This window comes from Lepidochelys olivacea (genome assembly GCF_965140295.1).
Source record: "Lepidochelys olivacea isolate rLepOli2 genome assembly, chromosome: 9".
NCBI classification, from domain to species: Eukaryota; Metazoa; Chordata; order Testudines; family Cheloniidae; genus Lepidochelys; species Lepidochelys olivacea.
In genome coordinates, this window is record NC_140419.1 from 81,501,345 (window position 1) to 81,524,993 (window position 23,649).

The 23,649-nt window shown below is 40.4% G+C and overlaps 1 protein-coding gene across 12 annotated transcripts in view; it reads left to right on the plus strand.

Moving 5' to 3' along the window:
• ARHGEF9 (Cdc42 guanine nucleotide exchange factor 9) overlaps positions 1–22,398 on the plus strand; it is a gene marked incomplete at its 5' end in the record, with an annotated part of 311,752 nt that extends 289,354 nt beyond the window's left edge. For 11 of the 12 annotated variants that reach the window (XM_084638624.1, XM_084638634.1, XM_084638625.1 and 8 more), the window contains 3 exons: positions 4,345–4,588; positions 5,290–5,358; positions 17,179–17,391. In XM_084638624.1, coding sequence (XP_084494750.1) covers positions 4,345–4,588; positions 5,290–5,358; positions 17,179–17,360 — 495 coding nt within the window. In that variant the 3' untranslated portion in view covers positions 17,361–17,391. Of the gene's footprint in view, positions 1–4,344; positions 4,589–5,289; positions 5,359–17,178; positions 17,392–19,587 lie in introns of those variants that run through there. The other variant, XM_084638628.1, reaches the window with a different exon arrangement.
• Positions 22,399–23,649: the final 1,251 nt, after the last annotated feature.

Genomic DNA, 23,649 nt, shown 5'->3' on the forward strand with positions numbered 1-23,649 from the left:
CAGCACTGCCATGGACTCCCAGTCTGAATTTGAGCAAGTCACATAATTTCTCCCTGCCTCAATTTAGTATCTGTAAAATGGAAGTATTAATAGTCCCTTTCTCTCGGACTTCGTGCCTCTTGTCTGTTTACATTAGAAGCTCCTCAGAACAGGGATTGTGCCTTACTGAGTATGTACGGTGTGTCGCACGTTTGGGATCCCAAGTTTCGCTGAGGCCTTTTGGATCTACTATAATCCAAATATTAGAAGGGTCTTCTGATCACTTCACAGATGGCTGCATTGCAGTAATGAGAGAAGCAATTCCTGCATACAGTTCATTAAAGGAGCTGGGAACTTTTGGAATAAAATATACACTCCATAGACATACATTAGGTTTCAGATATTTAATTATATATATATATTCACATACCAAATATGTGTGTGTGTGTGTAACTAGATATGGATACTGTAGTTAGATTTTGCTGATGGGGAGGTTGTTATTTATAGTAGGTTGATTATAGGGTCCCATTATATTTTGAGAGCTGTGGTTGACTTCCTGGGAGTATGGGCAGGTTTTGTTATAGATAGTTATCCTTTAGTTTATATGTTTTTATTGTATGTGCAAGCTCATAGAGCCCTGGTCAGGTGATTTAAAATTCAGTTGAAGAATCAATAATATCCATCTATTGAGATACATGAACTTGGGACTGGGATTATGATGGCAAAGAATGGCTAACCAGTTAGAAAATATAATCTAGTACCAGTTCCCATGACTTCCTGCTGGGACTGAACTTTCTGGGAAATCAATGGTCCTGCCAAGACTATTTCAGCCCTAAACACTTTTTGTTTTCTGTGGATTTGTACAGACCTCCTCTTGCGCTTAACCCTATGAAAATTCAAGAACCCCTGAAAACAAGTTGGATTTGAATATACGGCTAAAAAGTGGAGAATGTTGCTTCTTCCTGTTTCCTGTAGTAGCAAAAAAGGAATTTGTTGAATGCCTGGAGCAGTTGGCCTGAGTTCTAAGATGTACTATGGTTGAACTCTGTAGCCATTATGTACCACTTTGAATTATTTAGTTTTTTGTCAATTTCAATATGTTTCTGTTGTATTCTTGGGATTGCCTAGCATCCTTCAGGTGGCTGAAAATTCCTGTTAAGCTTAAGGCTAAAGACTCTAGGGAGCCTGGTGGAAAAAGAAAAGGTGATTTGACTTCCTTAAAACAAAGTTTTTGTAATGTGCAGTTCTTTTCTCTAAAGTCAGCTTTGTAAAAGTGGCAGGGGCTTCATGCTGCTCGTTTTACAGTGATTTCCACATCAGTTTAATGTACAAGAACAGAAAAAAGGTGTTTCTTCTAACTTCCCTCTATGCAAATTCAGTCTGGGATCTGATGTTCAAGCTGGGTTCTTTCTTGCTAGTGCATCTTCACCAGGAATAAATATGTTCTGGGCTGCATGTTGCCCCCCAGTGACACAAGTGCAATTTCATTGCTTTCATATCCTTCCCTCAGTGACAGAAAGCAATCTGTCATATTGTTCATCTTCATATTGTTCCCTCGGTGGCACCTGTGAAACTATGGATATGTCCACACTGCAATTAAAAACCTGGGCTGGCTCATGACAGCTAATTTGGGCTTACGGAGCTCAGGCTTGCGGGGCTGTTTAATTGTGGTGTAGACATTGGGGCTTGCGCTGGAGCCCGGGCTCTAGGACCCTGCGAGCTGGGAGGGGCAACCTGTGCAACACAGTTAAACCAACCTAACCCCTGGTATAGACGGTGTTAAGTCAATGGGAGAATTCTCCCATCGATGTAGCTACTGCGTCTCGGGGAGGTGGTGTACCTATGCCAATGAGAGAAGCCCTCCTGTCAGCGTAGGTAACATCTTCACTGAAGTGCTACAGCGGCACAGATGCTCTCCTACAACATTTTAAGGGTAGACCTGCCCTAAGTGTTTTGACCAGGGTAATTTTCTTAAATGACAGGGTTGTTTCTAACTATTCTATTGGGAAATTATATCACAATTTAGTACATCCTATTGTTAGAAAGTTTTCCATTATGTATTCAGTCTGAAATTTCCTTTCTTTTCTTTCCATACTTTGCTAGAATAAGATAGTTGCAAAGCATATTGTTTAATGGACTGTTTCATTGGGAGTTTTAGGGGAAATATTAAGACTAAGAGCTTCTAGACATTCTCCTCTCTCACCATCATTAATACCATTAAGCAGATTCATAAAACAGCTCTTTTGAGATCTTATGCCAAGTTCATTTGTTTTCTTTATTTCAAGAAGTTTTATAAGAGATATCCTAAGGACATTCACCATTTAATTTTGTTCAATTACACAAATATTGTGCTGTGATTTTATTTGTATGGTTAGATTATTCCTCCGATATGTTGTTTATCTTTATTGCATTTTAAAAATAGTTGAAAAATAAAATAGGAAAGAAAATGGCTTGCTGTTTAAATGATCGAGGTAAATTAACTTTGTACAACCGTGTATTGGTTTATGAGCCCTGTGGAAGAACCTAGCCTTAATTGTGCCTTGTTAAAATTGGCTATTTAAATATTAAAGCCTTTTAACTGGTTCTCCGTATAGAATCATGTTCCTATTTGATTAATCTCCTATTTTCTGATGACCTGGCTTTTTTATGCTCTTGTCATATAAATAGTTTATACAGCGGGCCTGATTCTCCACTCAGTATGTCAGTGTGAATCAGGGAAAGCTGCGCTGCAGACAATGCAAATGTTACTGTTGTAAAACTGATGTAAGCAAAAGGAGAATCAGGCTCCTTGGTATTTATTTTATATCCTCTTTTTGGGGGGAAGGAGGGAGAGAAAAATGTCTGAGCGCTGTTTTTCACATACAACTCCTCAAACCTGCATTTTCACATCTATGTCTGATAAACCGACATGGCATCTCTCAGCATACTTATTTAGTGGCACCTTCCCCCAGCTTTTTCAGGCATCTGCAGTGAGCACAGTTTATGCTTCAGTTCAAGGAATCAGGACAGCTGATGCAGAGCACGGTGGCAAAAACAGCAGCAGCAATGGGGCCCTGGGTGTGCTAGACTTGTCAAGAGGCTCAATGGATTGTGTGCATTTTTAGCTGAGCCATTAAGCAGGAATAACAAATAATGATTTTTCCTCTTCCTCTCCAAAATGGTAAAGGTGGGAGAAAGGGCCATTAAAACAAAGGGAGAGAGGAAAACCAAGGGGTGATCATACATAATACTGAAAGGTATAAATATCATGGAGGGAGAACAATGTTAAAGTATTCCAAGGTATAATGGGATGGAACTGAGCTTAGGGTAATTACAGGCTGAATGTTCCCAGTAATGAAGTCTGTAAGAGTGGGAAAAAGTGGTGGGAACCCCCCTTTTTTGTGATATTTAGAACTAGCTTGGACAAAGCACAAGTCTACTAACTAATGTGCAAAATGACCTATTAGGTCTACTCTTTTCTATCTCCAGTTTTTATGTTTCTGTGAACCACTTTAGGACCATAGGAAGCAGATCAGATTAGTGGTCCCTCTTCTCAAGTTTCCTGTCATCTGCACAACAGTGCCAAGTACCAGATGCTTCAGAAGAAGGTGTAAAATCCATGTAATTGTCAGTCATGGAATAAATTACTTGCTGGGGGAAGTTTCTTCCTGATCACAAGCAGCTGATAGTGGCTATTTTATGCCCCAAAGCCTGAGGGTTATATCAAGTGTACATTTTTATCGTAGCTAGCCTTTATCTATTCTATTAATTTAGCCAAAAATTTAAGTATTTACAGCAAATAAAGTTCTAAGAATTAGATCATATTTTGCAAATTAACCCTTTCATTTCTGTGCTGAAAGAAAACTACAGTGTTTCAAATGGTTAAGACTATGCTTGGAAAGATTAGATTTTTATTGGTCAGTAAAGGTTAATTTCACCATACACACACAAATCAATGAAAAAATATTTCCATCAATGATCATCAAAATTTACAGATAGACAGAGTAAGAAAAATGCTGCTTGAGAACTTATTAGAGTTTGATTTAAGGATAGTTACTTTACATATATATATTTTACATATGATGTTGGCAATTGGTGTTTTAATGCTTATAAAGCTTTAATTTTTTGAATCTCAGCATCTAATGTCATTACATAATTACTGTCTGCCTCCCCACATTGTCTGAGATCCTCATAATTTCCAGTAACCTCAGTGATTTAAACTGAAAAAATCTTCAGAAATGTGTAAACATAAACATCAATATAATCTCTCAAATTTATGAAAAATAAATATTGAATTCTGCCAAGCCTCATTAAGATTCAATATATACTTCCTGGCATAGGCTTCAGTCCACCTAGAATTAAATGCATCTCTTCTTTTTCATGTAGGACCTGATACGAAGAGATATACTGTATTACAAAGGTCGCATTGACATGGATAAATATGAAGTGGTGGATATAGAAGATGGGAGAGATGATGACTTCAACGTCAGCATGAAGAATGCCTTCAAACTTCATAACAAGGAAACCGAGGAAATTCACTTATTCTTTGCCAAGAAGCTGGAGGAGAAACTGCGATGGCTCAGAGCTTTCAGAGAAGAAAGAAAGATGGTTCAAGAAGATGAAAAGATAGGTAAGGGATCGAAAATCAGTGGGAGGGTGGTTGCTGGGTTTTGCCCCCTGTGGGGGAGAAGGCCAAATTACTGTGCTTTAGAATTATAGTTTAACTTCATTATAACATCCCTGGCTTATCTCACAGTTGCTGTGAAGATTTGCTCATTTAGGAGCAAATGCTGCCCTTGGCTTCAAGCTTCAGCAGAAGAAAACTCCACAAGGTGATGCAGGAGAGAGAAATCTACAGTCCCCCAGCCACTGAGAGGCAGCAAAGCCTCACGGCTGCAGTAGTTTCTGCCCTACCTATGCACCACCACTGTAGGGAGAAAGGCAGACAGACTCACTGCTCTACCAGCCTTGCCCTTCTCTATGTATTACCACAAAAGGTTATTGTAACCAAGATTGGCATCTGGCTTATTGTCTTTTGCTCATTCATAAAGTACTGTGTTCATTTATGGCACTGTATAAATAATGCTAAAAATAATAATGTTTATAAGGTTGCTTTTTAGGCAGCCTCCTCCCAACTGATGTTACAGTGAGGCTTTATTTTAAAAGAAGGTTTGTTTTTTATTAAAATGTCTCTCTGTATGGGTAGCCCCACCAGGCAATGCTTTGCCATCTATGGGTTATTAGTTTCATAAATGGTGCATGAAGAAATACTCAGAAAAAGAGGGTTGGAAAATGATTTTCTGAATTCTTTGCCATATTCCCTTTTTCCAGGCTTTGAAATTTCTGAAAATCAAAAGCGGCAAGCGGCAATGACAGTAAGGAAAGTCAGTAAGCAAAAAGGTAATTGGCAGCATGCCTCTCGTTAGGTGAAGCCAGGGTGGGGTGGGGCTTTATGCTGGACTGCAATCCACGTTCCCTTTGATTTTTCACCAGTCTCTTTTTTTATCTCGTTTGTGTGTTTCATAAAATTTGTTGATGTATCCATGGGCCAAATTCATTTCTGGTGTAACTCTGTTGAAGCCAGTGGAATTACAGCAGAGGTGATTTTGATCTCCTCTGTCCAGTCTAGTATCCAAAAGCAATCCTGTGGGCAGGAATTTATCTCAAACCATAGACAGTATGTAGATTCATCTCACCCCAGACTGAAACTAAAGCCGGTGAGAAGATACAAAGAGGCTTGCTAATTCCCAGAGTCTCCCATTGGAAAAGAAAGGGAGATGGCTAAAACCCAGGATGTGTTGAGGTCCCACCACTCTACTTCTTTTTGAAATGAGAGACTCATGGAACTTGCATATAACCTTTTAAGGATAGCACAGTTGCATCAGCACTAGCAAACATAGCATCCTAGTAAAGACACTATATATCAAATAGTCCTAGAAGATCATATTCATCCCCCTGCCTGGGAAGAGTACAGTCAACCAATAAGAGTCATGTCAGATATTAGACTGAGAAGTCACTGGCCAGAGTTAATGATCAGTTCTGATAATTCTTGCAGCTGCAGGTTTTGTAATGATCAATATTGGGGAGAGTTAGAGAGGAGTCATAGTAACAATGTTTGAAGTCATGGAGTCTTCAGAAAAAATATGAGAAGTCATGAACATGCCATCTAGTTACCAAAATATCATGGCACGTTCAGGTCTCCAAATGGTTAAATGTTTTGGGAACAACTCAGGACTTCTTGGGTACCTGCAGTCACCAGCTGCCGCCTCCCTGTTCTATAGCTTTTACAGCCCTATGCTTGACTTTTCAAACAAACAATGTCTTAAACCTTTAACGAGTTCCTAGCTCTCTTCCTCACCTGGTTGTTCCATACTGGCCTGATGGTTCATTAGTGCTTTGTTAGGCCCAGTGTGAACCCATTGGTCTCCTATGTCCCTGCACTGTTGTTGTTGATCTACTGCCATCTACTAGCCTCTAGTGTTATCCTCTGAGTTGTTCTCTAAAAACTCTCATGGCCAGATTTTCAAAACTGGAAATGTGCAAAAAATGCATTTGGGTGCCAAATGTACGTACCGCATCACTACAACTGTGCACAGGAACTGCACATTCAATAGACCAGTTTTTCATGTAACTGGCCACTTGTATGGGCACAATTCTGAAAATTTTCCCCCTCACTATCCTCTTGTGCACTGACTCCCGGAGCATGCAAACAATTCACTGAAATCACGCTCACTGGAAAATCGCAGGATCTGTGACTCAAATGACAGCCCCGGCAAATCAAGTTCTCATTAGTGCTAATGAAACTGACTCAGCTCAAGTGTGCCTGAGAGTGCATATGAATATTTCCAATTGAACTGCTGTAGTTCCATCCTGACAAACTCAGCGTACTTAACTATATTTAGTTTTTACACAGCACTTGCTCTCTTATTCTCTCTCTCTTTCTTTCTCTGTGGGGAAAAAACAAAAGGGGAGGGGAATTTTAATAGCCCAGGCTCCTTAGGCTATACAATTAATTAGCTTCCCTCTTCCTAGAACATCAGTCAGCACCTCCCTTATCCAGAATGACCCTGTGCTCTAATATTGGGAATTCTTTTTATGATATAACGTCCTTGAGTCTGACAGAAACTCATTCTGACTCACACATCAAGTGGAACGATGTCAGATTGTTTTACCTAAGACATTTATTCTGAAATAATAACAAAACCCTTTACATAGCATCATTATATTAGCAACTCTGCCTCTTCCATAATGTCTTGTGCTTCAGTGAGCATAGCCCAGCCCCAAGTTAATTAAATTAAGTACTGATAAAGTAAATTTTGTAAAGCCAGAGCCTTGCTAAATACCATCAAAACCAGTTGATTTTATTACCCCATAGAGAGTGGTTTGGCTTATCGAATAATAGGTGTGTAGAACTGGAAGGAACTTCAAGAGGTCATCTAGTCCAGTGCCCTGCACTCAAGGCAAGACTATGTAATAACTAAACCATTCCTGACAGGTGTTCAACTTTTTCTTTAAAACATCCAATGATGGAGATTCTACAACTTCCCTAGGCAATTTGGTCCAGTGCTTAACTACCCTGACAGTTAGGAAGTTTTTCCTAATGTCCAACGTGAACTGCCCTTGTTTCAATTTAAGCCCGTAGCTTCTTGTCTTATCCACAGAGATTAAAGAGAACAACTTTTCTTCCTTGTAACAACCTTTTATGTACTTGAAAACTGTTCATGTCCCTGTCCCCGCCCCAGTCTTCTCTTCTCCAGACTAAACAAGTCCAATTTTTTCAATCTTCTATCATAGGTCATGTTTTCTAGACCTTTGATCATTTTTGTTGCTCTGCTCTGGACTTTCTCCAATTTGTCTACATCTTCCCTGATATGTGGTTCTCAGAACTGGACACAATACCCAGTTGAGGTGTTATCAGCTCAGAGTAAAGTAGAAGAATTACTTCTCATGTCTTGCTTCCATCCCAGAATGATGTTTACTTTTTTTGCAACAGTGTTGTTATACTTTTGATTCATAATTAGCTTGTGATTCCACTATAACCCTGAGATCCCTTTCTGCAGTACTTCTTCCTAGACAGTCATTTCCCATTTTGTATGTGTGCAATTTATTGTTCCTAAGTGGAGTACTTGGCATTTGTCCTTAATGAATTTCATCCTATTTACTTCAGACCATTTTCTCCAGTTTGTCCAGATCATTTTGAATTTTAATACTGTCCTCCAGAGCACTTGCAACCATTCCCAGCTTGGTATTGTCCACAAACTTTATAAGTGTACTCTCTATGCCATTAGCCCTGATGAAGATATTGAACAGAACTGGACCCAGGACTGATCCCTTTGGGACTCCACTTGATATGCCCTTTCATCTTGACTCTGAACCACTGATAACTACTCTCTGGAAACGGTTTTCCAACCAGCTAGTTGTATTTCCCTAGTTTCTTTATGAGAAGGTCATGCAAGACAGTACGAAAAGCATTACTAAAGTCAAGATATACCACATCTACCACTTCCCCCCTCCCCACCACAAGGCTTGTTACCCTGTCAAAGAAAGCTATTAGGTTAATTTGACATGATTTGTTCTTGACAAATCCATACTGACTCTTATTTATCACCTTATCTTCCAGGTGTTTGCAAATCGCTTTTGCATAATACCCCAGAGGTTGGCCCTTGTGTGAGTAGTCCTATTGAGCAGCTGGCTTAAGTGGGAATACTTAGCAAGCATTACTCAGCATGAGGAAGGGTAGCAGAACTGGGCTCCAAGTTATTTGCAGTTTCAGGGTGCTTTTGTTGACTTATCTTGTAATAATTTCATACGTATTTGAAATGTATCCCCAACAAGGCTTTACCAAAGGCATTGATAAATACTTGGAGACTGTGTATTGCTAGTACCTAGTTGTAGTTACCTGTGCTAAGAGAAGGGTAACCAGTTCTCATGCTTCAGGATGACTGCAGCCAGGGATCAGGTAGGCCTGCTGCCTTTTCTATGTACACACTGCGGAGCTAGACATATGCATTGCAGAAAGGTTTGGGTTGCCTCTGATACATCAGTTGGGCCTCAGAGCACTTAAGCATGTGCTTAACTTTAAGAATATAAATAGTCCAATTGACATTAATGCTACGTATATGTTCAAAGTAAGCACATGCGTCAACACTTTGCCTGATCAGGCTTAGTAGCCACTGCAGGCCTTGATGGCCCAACCAGCTGATCTGATATGTTAAGATCTCTGTGCCCAGGTTTTAGGTCACTGGATGTGTTTTGTAGCCTTATTTTTACCATCTGCTATGTTATATCAGTTGACCTCTTCTGTGGGAAACAGCAATAATTTCCCTATGACAGAATGCATAAGGAAAGGATTGAAGCAGTTAAGGAGATGAAATGGGAAGGGCAATCAAGTGTGTTGGAGACGAACTAGAAAGTTTTCAGTAGTTTTAACAGCAGCGTATTTCATGAACTGTCATACAGTGTTTCCCTAAAGTATTACTCTGGAGTCAGCCCGCATATTTATTAAGAGGAAACATTTAAAGGACCACTAGCTGCAATACACTGGAGAGAGAAAGTGTGGAAGATGAGACTGACAAGGAAGAAACATCCAAACTCTGTCAGATAAACTTGATGAAACTTTAATCAGATGATTAAGAGACAGCATAAACCTTTGCATTTGGGGTTTGTTTTGTTTTTTTTAAACCAGTGTCCTAAATGAATCATCCCATTTGGAACCAGCTTGCTGGTAACACGTACATGCACCCACAGACATACACACGTATGCACCTACAGGCATATATACACATGCACAACCAAGATTCCTTCAGAATTGGTTTGATGTTGAGCAAGCGAGTAAACTTCAGATTTCAGCAACATACTGGGATTTGCACTACTTATTGGATTGGGGGGAAATGTAATAATATCAGAGCATGTGCCTTAAGACAGCATTAAACCAATTCTCCACCTTCTTTAAGTCCATTAGACATAAAGTGGATAAGTAGCATTGGCTTGTGCTCCTTCCCAGCAGACAAAGTTGTGGGATATTTTTTACAGACAGTGATTCAGATCCTTCTTCCAGTAAGAGCCATCCAGCTCCATGCAACTTCAGTGGGTGTAACTGAGAGTAGAATTTAGTCTAGTATATCCTAGAATAATTAAAATGGGAGATAGAAATTCTGGTTTGGCTTGATTTTTAAAAAGAGCCTGTCACAGTTACTAGGCTATCTGCACCGCTGTCCCTTCTTGGGGATTTTGAGTGCAGCCCCAGCAGTTGTCAAGTCATGGACCCCCACCTCTCCTGGGGTGGAACTCTGCAGTTCGCCACTCTCAGACTAGCACCTGGATTTACAGTCCCCTAGGTGCCAGCCATGACTAACTCAGCAGGTCCAATGGGGGCCAGATCCTGCAGAGGTTTCTCTTTGGGAGCCTCTGACAGCATACCTTTGCAGTGAAACTGTGTCTCCAAAACAGGGCATGATTTATTTTGCCCAAAAGGTACACAGTGCAGAGAGGTGGATTTAAAATAACAAAGACTTGCATAGATATTGCCTGGCCTAAACTTAACCTTGCCATCCATAACTCGGGAGGGTCTGGCTTATTTCCCTTCTCTGATTTGGGAGAAACAGCCTATGCTGTTTGAAGCCTGGTCCCTCTCTCAGACTTCTCCCTGAAACATCCTGGCCAGTTTCTCTAACCACTTCCCCTCCCTTTCTGCCAGGTTTAGGTTTCCTTAACAATCAAGCCTATTAGGTCATGTCGTGCATCCCTTATTGCCAATGCAGGATTGCTCAGCACACTGTATTTCCCATTGATTTGTCCATTCCAGTTTTAAGTGACTCTAACAACAGGGACTTCAAAGCTCCCTTAGTGTATCTAACCATTGGGATTGTTTGCCAGTACCCCGGTAACGATTCCTCTCCATCTTCAGTGTTTACAGCCTTCAAAAACTGGTAGACACTTATCAAATCCCCCGTTTAGTCTTCTTCTATCCCCATGTATGGTAGCAGGTAACATATTCACTTCTAATTCACACAGGTGCTTTTTGGCATACATTCCTAGATGCTTTCAAAATCCCCAGCCAAGATTTTCAGATAGGACTAGTGATTCTGGGGTGCCTCAATTTTTGGCTGTTCAACTTGGGGCTCATTAAAGAGGTCTGATTTTCAAAGGCACAGCACTTTCTACAAATTAGATCCCTTTAAGGTGTCTCAAGTTGGCCATTCAAAAGTTAAGGCTCCCCAAATCATTAGTCAAGAATATTAGCTTTTCCTGGACATAAGAACATAGGATTCATTATGGTATATAAGACCACTAGTCTGTCTAGTCAGGTAACTTGACTCTGTCAGTGGTCTTAACCTAACGATTCATAAAAAGGAATGATATCCCCTTGTTTTTGTTATTTATCTAATAGTGCAAGCCTATGTGGGATGGGATCTCCCTTCTGAACCCCACGAGCGATCAATAAATGCTATGAAGAATGAAATTTGCTTTTTTCTCTTAATTTTGGACTAACTTATTCTTTATTATTGCTGTTTTCATGAGTAGCATAACAGTGGGCTAAGGAGCTGCATCTTCCAACGTGCATGCTTCAGTTCTCTTAGCAGACCATGGGGAGGCCTCCAAAAGCTGCCCTTGACATGCTGAGATGTTTCCAGTATTCCCTGTTTCCCTCCATACCCTAGTTGCTGAATTCTCCCACTACCACTAAGTGGCCTCATCCCTCCCCTAGCAGTCTGTAAAAATCCACCGAGAGCTAAATTCATAGCTGGTATAAATTGGCATAGCTCCACCAGCTAAGGCTTTGGCTCCAGAATGCATTCTCTCCCTAGCTGCCAAGTCTTTCTGCTACCCTCATTCGCGTTAAGTGACTTGACCTGATGCCCAGCTAACCTCAACTCACAAATATACTGACCCAAATTCCTCCCAAGGGTCATACCATCCTAATTTCTTCTGACATTTCAAACCTCTGCAGCTCAGTTGTCAAACATTCCCAGTTTCTAAGTGTCTTCTACCTGGAAATCATATGACATCTTAAGGGTTAACCGGCCCATTCGTTAAATTCTTTTTAAAAAGGGAGGGGAGGCACACTTGTATTTTCAGATATAATCAAGGTAATTTCCCTTTGTTCACCAAGCTTTCCACACTGCAGATGAAAGAATGTCATTACTGGATGAAAACCATGTTATCAATACTACTTCCCTGCAAATACGTAAAATACATGTGCAAATCCCATTGCTCAAAAATTATATGGGCAGTAAACCAATGTTCCCTCTAATTTTTGACAGGCCGTGTGCGCAAAAATTTCTTCTGTGCAAATTTTTGAAGCAGAGTTCAAATTTGTGTGCCATGAGTCAAATGCGCCCAAGCGACTAAAATGCTTATACATTTAAAACGTTTTAATTTGCAATTTGTGATAATAATAGTTTTACACCATGTTATTTTATAAATGTCATTTTTAAATACTTAGACAAAGGAAATTTAACCTCCTTTCCCCTTCCCCCCCTTGCCAGCTAATAGAATCTGGCTGTGTTGATAGAATGCGGGCAAACAATGTCAAAAGTCGCCAGTAAATGATATTTCGGCCTGGCTCCGATTTAGTATTTCATTTTTTGTGCGCGCGGTGTTTAGGATCTGTGTGCACACGCACACAGCTTAGAGGGAACAGTGCCATAAACTGAACCTTCCAAAGCCCATGAGTGCCCATTATACAGTTACCCTGTGGAACTAGCCACAGCATTTTCAGTCTGAAAGTATTGATGATGATTATGATTTTCATAATACAGATGAAATCGGTTCTTCACTGAAGGAATTACTAAATCCAGATAGAATCTGATCTGCGATATAGTTAGGATTTCCAAAGCTAAGCAAGGTCAGACTGGATGAATATTTGGATAGGAGACCTCCAAGGAATACCTAAGTGCAAAAGGAAATGACACTGGTGACTAAGTAGGGGGCACTCTTGCTTCTGAGTCCATTCTGAACAGATACTCCAGCAGAGTGCTGAGAATGCCATCTGTTGGGTGAGATGTGAAACTGACCTCTTGCCTTCATTAAAGACCCAAAGGACTGTTTGAAGAGTAGAGGTGTTACCCACAATGTCATGCCCAGACTTCCAGTTGAGTGATTCTGACCACCTAAATTCTCCTTGTATTTTCAGTTAAATATTTTTTTCTTCCTATTTAGTTCTAAATTGTCATGTAGATTTGCTGTGTGCTGTTAATAAGTGTCACCCCAGAAGTGGCTGTATTTCAGTGAGTGAACTCTGTAGTTCAATAAAATGGACAGTGCAAGGAGTATGATGAGTTCCTCATCAAATGATTAATACTTTGGCACTATTTCCTGTTGAAGGGGCGTGCTGAGTAGTACACCACAGAAATATGTCAGAAATAACTGGACACAACTGGACTTGTGATGAGGTTGAGTGCGCCTCCTAAGAGGTGTGAATTCCCTCACTGCTGTTGAAACTTAGGAGAATTGAGGGTTTGCACCACAGTACACTCTCCATTCACCAGCAGTATGGCACCAACTTCAGCCCACTCTGAACTAGAAAACATTTATATTTTATCACCTATCTCTTAAATCCAGTTAATAGATAGGCAAGGTGGTTAGATGCCTGGAGAGGAAAGGAACATGAAATAGCTACCAATCAAGGCATGAAAGAAATCCTTAAAGGGTCAGGATCGAATATGCATAGAAAGACATCTTATATTTGGCTTTACTCTTTTAATTCTTTCAGTGCCAGGGAATTCCTTCTGAGATCACAAGTACAAAAGGCATTTTGGAAAGAAGTTAGGAGCAAAGTAGAGATGGCTTGAAATCCTTTCAGGGTTTTTGGTTTTGAGGGGGGGGTTTTAAGATGAGAAACCTAAGTGATTCAAACTGACATTGTCTAGCACTAAAATACTGCTCAATTTCAATTGACAATACATCATCTCTCTTTGCTGCATTTGCCCTGACAAATGATAAACTGCAAAGCTACTTTTTTCCCCTCAACCCCCCGGCCCTACTGAACAATCGTACTATGCAGCTGCAACCCTTGGAGTCTACCTTGGTGCAGAGTTCTGCATGAACCAGCAGAAGGAGCTCCAAGTCTGGTCAAGACTTGTGTAACTGCCTCCCTGTGCCTAGGGAAAAGCAGCGTGACTTCTGTGCCTGGAAATCTTTCCTTATCTATTTTGAATTCTGTTCACAGAGGCAGCCTGAGATTGCAGCATTCTTCACTGGGAAGGAGCTTTACTCATTTTTTCTGGTTAAATTGCAATAGAGTTATGGCTTTGCATATAAAAAAAATCCTTAAAGAGACAATTTAGCACATCTACTTGCAGCTCTGATGAGGGAGGAAACCAGCTCAGTTCAGATACAAATATATTAACCCTTCATTCATTCTGAGAACTAATCTTGTTCTGAGGTTTTGAAGATGTTCTGGTAAGTGGGATTTTTCTTCCACATCCGGTGTTTCACCGAGACCAGAAATACACAGATACCTGAAGAAAGGCCATTCTTGTGGCGTTTTTATCTGCTGTTGGAGGTGACATGTTGAAAACCTCACGAGAAAAGCTACTCTTGTGGGATTGCCGAATTTACTCTGCAGAGCACAAATACTCATATTTGCATGCACACAAATGCAAGGGCAAAATAACACATGCCTCCATGTCTGTAGCTGTAGTAATTGCATGAACAGGTTAGACGTACAATTTTGACAGTTTAGTTCCTCTTTGCTTTCACCTGGTGCCCAGGGTAGCTGGAGCAAATTTGCCCCCTCCTTCTATGCAAATTAGATCAGCCTCAGGACTTTTCTAATTTAGGTAAACTGCCATGGTCATGGATCACTGGAACATAGCATGATTTGGCCACATTCCCTGTCACACTTTATCTTCTGCCACTACGTGGAGTGAGCCACCAGGGATTATTATAGAGCTGGCTATGCCGGTTCTATACCAGGTGGGGATTTCCCCATGCCACAGGTATCTTCAGATGCTGAACTAGAGTCTAGATGCCTGAGCAATCTAATTGGAGGATGGAGGTATCCTGCTGTCTCTATGATATCCTAGAGCCAAACCATTTAAGATTGACCCTGGCCCCTGTCTGTAATGATGGGACATCAAGCACTCAGTGGAACTGGCATTCTACTGTGCAAGGATCTTACTCAAGATTCACAAATGTGAGGTAGGAAAAATAAAGTTGTAAATGCATGAGATTAGCAAATCTGATCAAGCATCCAAGAGCCTACCAAAGAGGTGAAGGAACCAAACAGATTGTTGTTTTCAGCTTGACTTGGAACACATAACTGTGATGCAGTTGGATAGGGTTACTAAGTCATGAATCATGCAGCAACTTTTGCCCATGTTAAAAATGAAAAAGGATGACTGTACTTCCTGGACTGGATAGAGAGCAACGTGGGTGGTAGTATTTGTTATCAGATAAAACAAATAGTCGTTTAATTTCTTTGAAGAAATCAGTCCCATTTCCATATTCCTCGTCTCGAAGCACAATTTGAAGAAATCCAGGAAATGTTTCAATTCAGTCTGAAGTCTTATTGGTTTTTAACCAGACTTGATTGGTATTTACTATAACAAAGGGGAGGAAATTACTTCTTTTCCCTCTCCAGACTATTAAAGTCTTAGCTTGTTATAATAGAAGGACCTATATAATGATGCACCAACATTAAAAGGTTGGCAGCTTAGTTTCACATTATAATGCATTGCATTTTTTGAGAGTTTAATTCTTTGCCTGTAATTGGTTTGAACATGTATCGCACCTCCCATCCCCGGATCCCAAAGCACTGGCATGTGAAAGTCTGTGTTTGTGTGCTGGTAGAGACACATGCAGAGAATCTAATTTCTTTTATGCCAATCACCGTGGTATCTAGGTGCTAATTGTAATATTTTGCCTTCTCTAGCACCTCCCACCTGCGGATCTCAAAGCGTTTTACAAACATTAATTAATTTAGCTTCATAACCCTCATATGAGGAAGGTGGGTATTGTCCCCATTTTTCAGATGGGAAAACTGATCACAATAGGCTGGCCCACAATCTCCTGCAGTATAACCCCGGGGAGCAGGAGATCTCCATAATGTTCCCCCCACATCGTTTTGTCGGGGGGCTGCCCTACCCACAGAATGAGTAGCAGGTTCTGCAGGCAACAGAGGGGATCCACAGAAGGCCAGAACTTTCTGCATTTGCTTCAAAGCTCTGATGTTTCCTCTGCTCTCCCCTGCTTCCTGGCAGTGTAGCTTCCACTTTATCACACTGCCCAAGCAGCTTGCTTAAGAAGGGAATTACACTTCATGAATGGTCTCAGCAAGAAGGAAGTATAACCAGTGGGCATATTACCTTTCCCTGGTAATCTCCACAAGCATAGTAATGGTTGTCCCCTCAGCCCCACCATCCTCAGTTAAGGGCTACCCATCCTCTACCTCCCCCACAATCACTCATGTGGATTCCAGCTCCATAGAGCATCCTCTGCAGAGTTCTGTGTCTTAAAGACAGTGGACCCCTCACCCCTTCTGCATCAGAGGAGGCACTCTCTGGCCCAGAGAGATTGTAATTTGCTCAAGGTCACATAGAAATTATGTGACAGAGCCATTAATAGACACCAGGACTTCAGACTCACTGTCTTATACCTCAGCCACAAGGCCATCCTTTCTTTGGAATACCTCACCTGGAAGATAGGGCTGGAAAGTTAGCAGGCAGTGACTCTGGTGAGATTTCCCAGTACTTTCTAGTTTAGAAGCTGAAACCAGGCTGGTGAATTTAAAACAAACCGCTAGCGAAAAATCCTACAGGACTTAGTAGAGGAAGCAATGACTTCTGTCTTTTGAAACGAACAAATGGAATTCTATAGAAGAGGTACAGTTCTCTACAATGTAACAATTCTATAGACAAGACTTCACCTTTTCAATAATAGAGGGATTTCTAGATAACCGTATCTAATGGTTCTAGAGGGCTCTCATGGCTTAAATTATATAGGACTTTTCCATAAGAGAAAAGCAAAACTCCACCAGAACAAAAGTAATTGATCTTTCTCAAATCTCCAACTAGCTTGCCAGTTTAGGTTGCATTTGGAGTGATAATTTAAGTTAGTTGCTAATTTCATCCCTAGAATTGCCTTCTGCTGCTCATGTCCCCACTGTGTGGGGCCTTGGTTTTTAAAGCTATAGCAAGTAATATCATGAGTACGGTTTTTGACCCAACTGAACTCTGACTGACCTCTTTCTTTTTCCCTTCCCCACCATCAATGCAGGTGTCAGCTACTCCAGGTCGGTTCCTCCAGCCTATCCACCACCCCAGGATCCATTAAATCAGGGACAATACATGGTGACAGATGGCATATCCCAGTCCCAGGTCTTCGAGTTCACCGAACCCAAACGCAGCCAGTCACCATTCTGGCAAAATTTCAGCAGGTTAACGCCATTCAAAAAATAATACCTAGAGTGAGATGGAGAATTTTAAAATAAAAATTTTAAAAAATTAAAAATAAAAATAAATAAATAAAATTATATTTATAGATGGACCTTTTTTCGGAGAAGCACTGTTGCAATTAAAAAGAATTATACACACACACACACACATACATATATATATATATATATATATATATATATAGAAGGACCAAAAACTTTTTTTTGTTGTTTTTGGGAAGCAAACTACTACTAGATACTAGGAAGCACCAATGACTTCTACTCATGTGTCCGATTTTGTTTTATTTAATTGGTCAGACAACATCATTTTTTCTCTTCATTTTTTTTTTTTTGTCCAACTTGTCATTGTCTCTCCAGGACGATTTCTTGCTCGTTGTGAGTTTGTCACTGAAGTTTCTTGCAGGCCACATTGGTGTATATTTTATTTTATTTATGCCTTTTATTTTTCTATTTTAGAGGTGGGGAAGATCTCTGCTCCCTTCCCTCTTTGCTCCCCCCACCCCTTGACTGTCCCCAAACTTCCTGTTTCAATGAACAGCATTTTCCCCCCAGCATTCTCTGTTCTGAGTCGTTCCAGTCTGGGTGTGCTCTGTTATGCACTGTGATATGCTGCTCAGTACTTCTATTGCTTTAACTGTTTTTATATGTGTTCTTGGGCCAGGGAGGGGGGTATAAACAAACAAAAGGGGGGAACAGATCTTTATTATGTGAGAGGTGACTTCTGTTCAATTGATTTGTTGCATTTTTAACTGTGTTTCATTTCAATGCTGTGTGTTTCAATCACACATGCCATTCCCAGTAAGATTGAAAGAGAACAATGGAGGCTTTTTTGTTTCGTATTTTATTTTATTTTCTCCAGAGATTTTTTTTTTTTAGCTGAGAAATTACCCCGTGAGATGTCCAATTCTAGGTAGAGAAAAATTAGTTATTGAACACAAACAAAATGGCCAGTGTTCCTTCTGCAGGAACTAACTCAGAGGACCCATCCTCTCTGCCACACACACACACACGCGTAGCACCACTGTTATGAACCATTGATTACAGTTTACAGGAGCAACGATCCTAGATGTAACAGCCATTGCTGTACTTGCTTTCTGGTCTGTTATGTTTTATTTAAGTATCCCTAGGTTTGCCTTGAGCCCCAAATTACCAACCGGACATTAGCTGACAATGATGACCTATTAGGTTAAGGATCATTGCTTAAGTAATCGAAAACATTTACTCAACATTTAATGCCTCCAACCTGTGGAAGAGTTTGAAAACTGCCTTTCAGAAAAGATTGCATTGAAATCAGTGTGGCCTGAGACGTCTTGCCATTGACCAGGACTACATATCCAAATGTAGATCAGGAATCAGACTAATCTAAACTGTAGCAATGGTTCAGCAAACTTGCACCGTTGTCAATAGGCTGCACAGTAATTAGTTAACCTCTCTGTGTCTCTTTCTCTCTCTTTTTCTCACTCTGTGTATTCAGAGCTGCATTTTCAATGACACCTCCTACAATTTCACCCTCACCTCAAACACACTAGTTTGCATGTACGGAAGCCTGCAGTTCGGCTCACAAAACAGATCATTGCACACACGATGCCTTTTTGCTTGGGCAAATGTGGATGTTTTGCTCATATAAAAAGGTGTACGTGAAAATTTCGCAGGTGCTGTTTTGTAGTCTCCTTTGAAAATGTGGGGTGAAATGATCCAAACCCTAATTTGTATTGACTCTTTTGTTTTTAATCTTATCGGCCATCCAAGCAAATCAGGCTAGCTACTGATGTAGAGAAATACACCGGGGGGTAGGGGAGTACAGATTTAATTTTTCACCTGAAAAACAAGAACCTGTGAAGGCCACCAGTGAATGATTTCAATATTTCCAGGCAGCTTATTCTCTTGTAGGGCTAGAGCAAGCACTAAGATAAAGACACCATGCCATGTTATAAGGGAGTGACCATATTTCCCATTTAAAGCACAAAGATTATCTCGGCACTTTCTTTGCTACTTGAGAAAATACAAATAAGCAGCAAAGAAAGTCTAGTATTTTAAAGAGAGGAAGGCTCCCCCCCCCCACCCCCCTATATGTAAATGATATATAAAAAAAAGTCCAATCAGGAGGTAACACAATTTTTATATCAGAAACATTTTTAAAATACTCTTTTGTATCTCTGCTTTTTTTATGGCTAACAGCTCAGATTTTAATACAGAATATGTGGCAATTATTATTTTTGTTTGTTTAATAGGATGGGTGTTTAGAGAAGTGAACGAGACGATTCCTCAAAAGTTGTAACGTAAAGGATGAAACAAAACGTCTTACACTTTCTGAATGGCTGGAGAGAGACACAGAGAGAGAGACAGATTAGAGCCTCCTTGTCAATATGATGAAAATTACACCTATACCTTTGCCTTTTTAATTGCTTAAGGGAGAAAAGTAACAAGCACGTTAGTTAAGCCTGTTCATTTACTGTTTTGTGCCTCTGAGAGTGAGAATAAAACATCCATTATTTTTATGAGAAGATGCTTCCTTAATATTCAGCACTAGAAAAAAGAAACAACACGGCCACACCATTATTTGCATCATAAATCGAGATTCCCTTGATCTGACAAGGCCACTTGTTGGACTCACAGCTTCTTGCTTACGTGGAAAACCAAAACCAAATAGCTTTGCTATCTTCAAACTACCTGCACCAAAACCAGGCAGCAGGTAAAGCAGATGCAGGCCTCAGTTCCAGAGCAAAGCGGATTTGGCCCTCAGTTGTGGCATTCAAGAAAGCTCTTCCCATCCCTAAGTTGCCAAGGTGCTGCAAGAAATGAAGCATTAATAGAAAGGCAAACCAGCAATGGGTCCCACTTTTACTTACTTATTAATTATGAAATAGAGAGCTGGGTTGGGTGGTCTTGTATACTTGAAAGCTCCAGAAACACATTATATCTGATCAAACTGGGGGTAATTTTTGACTTCGCATGTTATATAGATTTTCATTTCAATACCAGACAAGAGGAACCCACATACTGTTCCATGGGCAATAGAACCAGAGATTGTAACAGACTTAGATGTAGAATTTCTCCAGCTGAAACTATATATATATATAATATAAAAACCTCCTCTTCCGTAGGTAAATGATGCTCATTACCCCTTGACCTAGCAGAGGATGTAAGTTCAAGATTTTTGCCTCCCCACCCTCTCCAAAAGATAAAACAAGAACCAACCTAGGTGCATCTAACAGTTGTAAATAGAAAATAATACATAGAAAAATATATTTGAAATCTGTTTCAGTTCTTGGATGGGCATTAGCCATCCATTGCAACGTTATTGATAGTACACTGTGGTGCTTTGGGTTTCTGGTTTTGTTCTCTTTATGCTCTGTCATCTTTTCATTGCAGCTACATTTCAGGGAACATGTATATTTAGTAGCTTTTGTAAGTTCTGCATGGCATCACCACGCTTATTTTTCCTTGAGAAGATCAAAAGAGTCTGGAGGAGTTTAAAGGCACTATGATGATGCGGACTTGTAGCAGAGAATAAAAAAGAACAATCAAGGGTTTTAAAATACATGTTTGAAGCCAAATACTGATATTTTAGTGCTTTTGGGGTTTTAACAGTATGGGCAAAAAAAAATGGATTTTGGTAACCCAGCTGATCCACACTTGCCAGTTTTATTATTTTGTTTATATTGGACTGTTTGACCCTGTCAAACAAGTGTCTAAGTTGTGTGTATAAAACAAAACAAAAAAAAGTGTTGAAAAAAAGTGTTGTAAAGACACTGAGCCTTATGAAAATATTTATGGAGTTAAATAAAAAGAAATGAAAAGGCATCTGAAGGCATTTTTAAATCATTTTCCTATGCAGAGTGGTCTTACTCTTTTCCCCAAGGATGTGCAAGAATTGTCTGGATGGGGGGGGCCAGTTTGTCAACAAAGCAGCCAGAAGTGATTCATATGGAACCAGAAAAGGGGTTGGAGTGTCTCCCGAGAAATAACCCACACTCCTTGCCCATGCCCGCCGCTGAACTGAGCGGAAACAATTGATTAAGGATGAAAGGTTCAATTCTTATTGGCTTTCAAGTCCAATTCTGCACTAAATAGAGTTCAAGGGGAGTCTTCCCCAGAAACATTGTTTTAAATGATGGATTTGATTACTAAATTCTGGTCAGCTTTACAACGGAAGAGAAAGGCCACCCAACAGACCTCAAGTTGCTAATACACTGATGTTAACATAAGAAAGATTCCTGAGCATATTGATAGTATAGCAGAGGCCGTATTTTTCTGAGCAGGAAGCCAGTGCCTCTGGCCTGAGTGAGTGCCAAACATTAGTTTGCAGTTAAGACAACTCCAGTTATTTAACACTGGTGTTCAGATCAGTTAGTAACCCAAGCAATTCCCATGCTGATACCAGTGTATCTAGAATGTATAGAGACGACACTGTAAGTGCCCAGAAGTGGCTGCATCCAAACAGATACCAATCTCAACAATAACTCTCTCTCTCTCTAAAACAATGAGGAGTCCTTGTGGCACCTTAGAGACTAACAAATTTATTTGGGCATAAGCCCAAGGACTTCTCATTTTGTTTTTGCTGATGAAGACTAACACGGCTACCACTTAAATCTCTCTCCCTCTGTCTCCCCTTCCCTTTCACACTCTGTATTCCCGATGCTTTCCTGGGTGACTGGTAGTCAGCATGCTAGCATGGTGCGGGACTGGAGGATCAGCCCACTCATGCTGGCAAACCAATCAGCAAGGGGAATAAAAAAATAAAAGGAAAAATCATCAGTGCTACATGAATTACAGAGAGAATGCTGCAGCATTGCAAGCAGAGTGCTTATTCCAGAGTCTGTCTGGGCTAAGAAGTGAGGTCAATGGAATAAAACCTCACGGATTTGCCATTTCCTTCTCTTCCACCAATACACCGAAAAAGCGTCATCGTATTGTATAAATTTTGCTTGCAGTGGAGAAGATATGGATGGTTCTTCTATTACAATGACGTTATTTCTGTTATACCAAATGATTGATGTGGATTGGACCTATGGGGTTTTTTGTTTTGCCTTGAGGACGTTGGTGAAATAGCTGTTTATTACTTGTTTGGTTTTTATAAATGTACATGATTTTTAACCTAAATGTCCCTTTAATTTTCTACTTTCCAGTTGGCTTAGTGGACAGAGCCAATCGAAGACTGGTTCAACCATTAAAACATTCAGGTTTTATGTAGGTACAAGTTTTATTCATTTTTGTTTTCTTGGTCTTTCTTCAAACATCAGGCATTCAGACAAGTAACAATGGGCTTCTGGCATTCAGCATTCACAGATAGCCATGGATTTCATTTGGTATAGCAGGAGAGAGGCCAGATTTTAACACCTTGGGCTGCTCCACTGGGCCATATTTTGTTCTCATATACTACTCAGAGTAACTTTCTGATTTCTGTGGTGATATTCCCAATTTACACCGGTGGACCAGGCCCTGATTCAGCAATTCATTGAAGTGCATGCTTAACTTTAAATGCTGAAGTGCTTTGCTGAATCAGAGCCTAAATAGTGAAATCATGGACATTAGGGAAATGACCTGAAAATGACTTTGTCTCTATTAATTATGTCTGGTTTGGTTGTTCATATTACATCTGCTAACTGCAGCATTACCCCAGCTGCATGTCTGTGAACTGCAATGTCAGGCAATATACATACCGAATACATCATATACCCATCACCTTGCATGTCAGGTGCCAGGCACTGGCTAATCCTAAGAGTTGTAGGCTTGGGCAGCATAGTCTCTAAAATCTGGAGGCTAAGGTGTGTGCAAGGTAGTACCTGAAATGACACAAGTACTGCAGAACCAGCACACTCTACATCAGAGTGATTCATGTTTTTGCAATGCATACATGTTTGTGATATAGAGAGTACAAGTGCTTTTAGCAAGCATTCTTTGCATCTACCTAATGAAGCTGGACTGTAGGTCCAGGCACAACAGAGTGACAAGAAGACCCTATTCTTCTGTACCGAGCCAGCACCGGCCTTTGCATCTACAGTACTGGCTCAGCATCCTCCAACGCAAAACACTGTGTGCACATAGAATAGCCCTGCTCAGACTAATCCCCAATTTTTGTCCCGATCCCTAAATGGCTCCCTCAAGGATTGAGCTCATAACCCTGGGTTTAGTAGGCCAATGCTCAAACCTGTACCAGGATTATTCCAGGCTGAAGCTGCATTGTGTGTTGGGGGGTTTTTTCCTTAAATTTGTTGTTCAATATTTGCCTCATTTTTCCCCCTCTCAGGATCAAATTAATCTCTTGCACAGTTCCTCCTCATTCTGCAGCT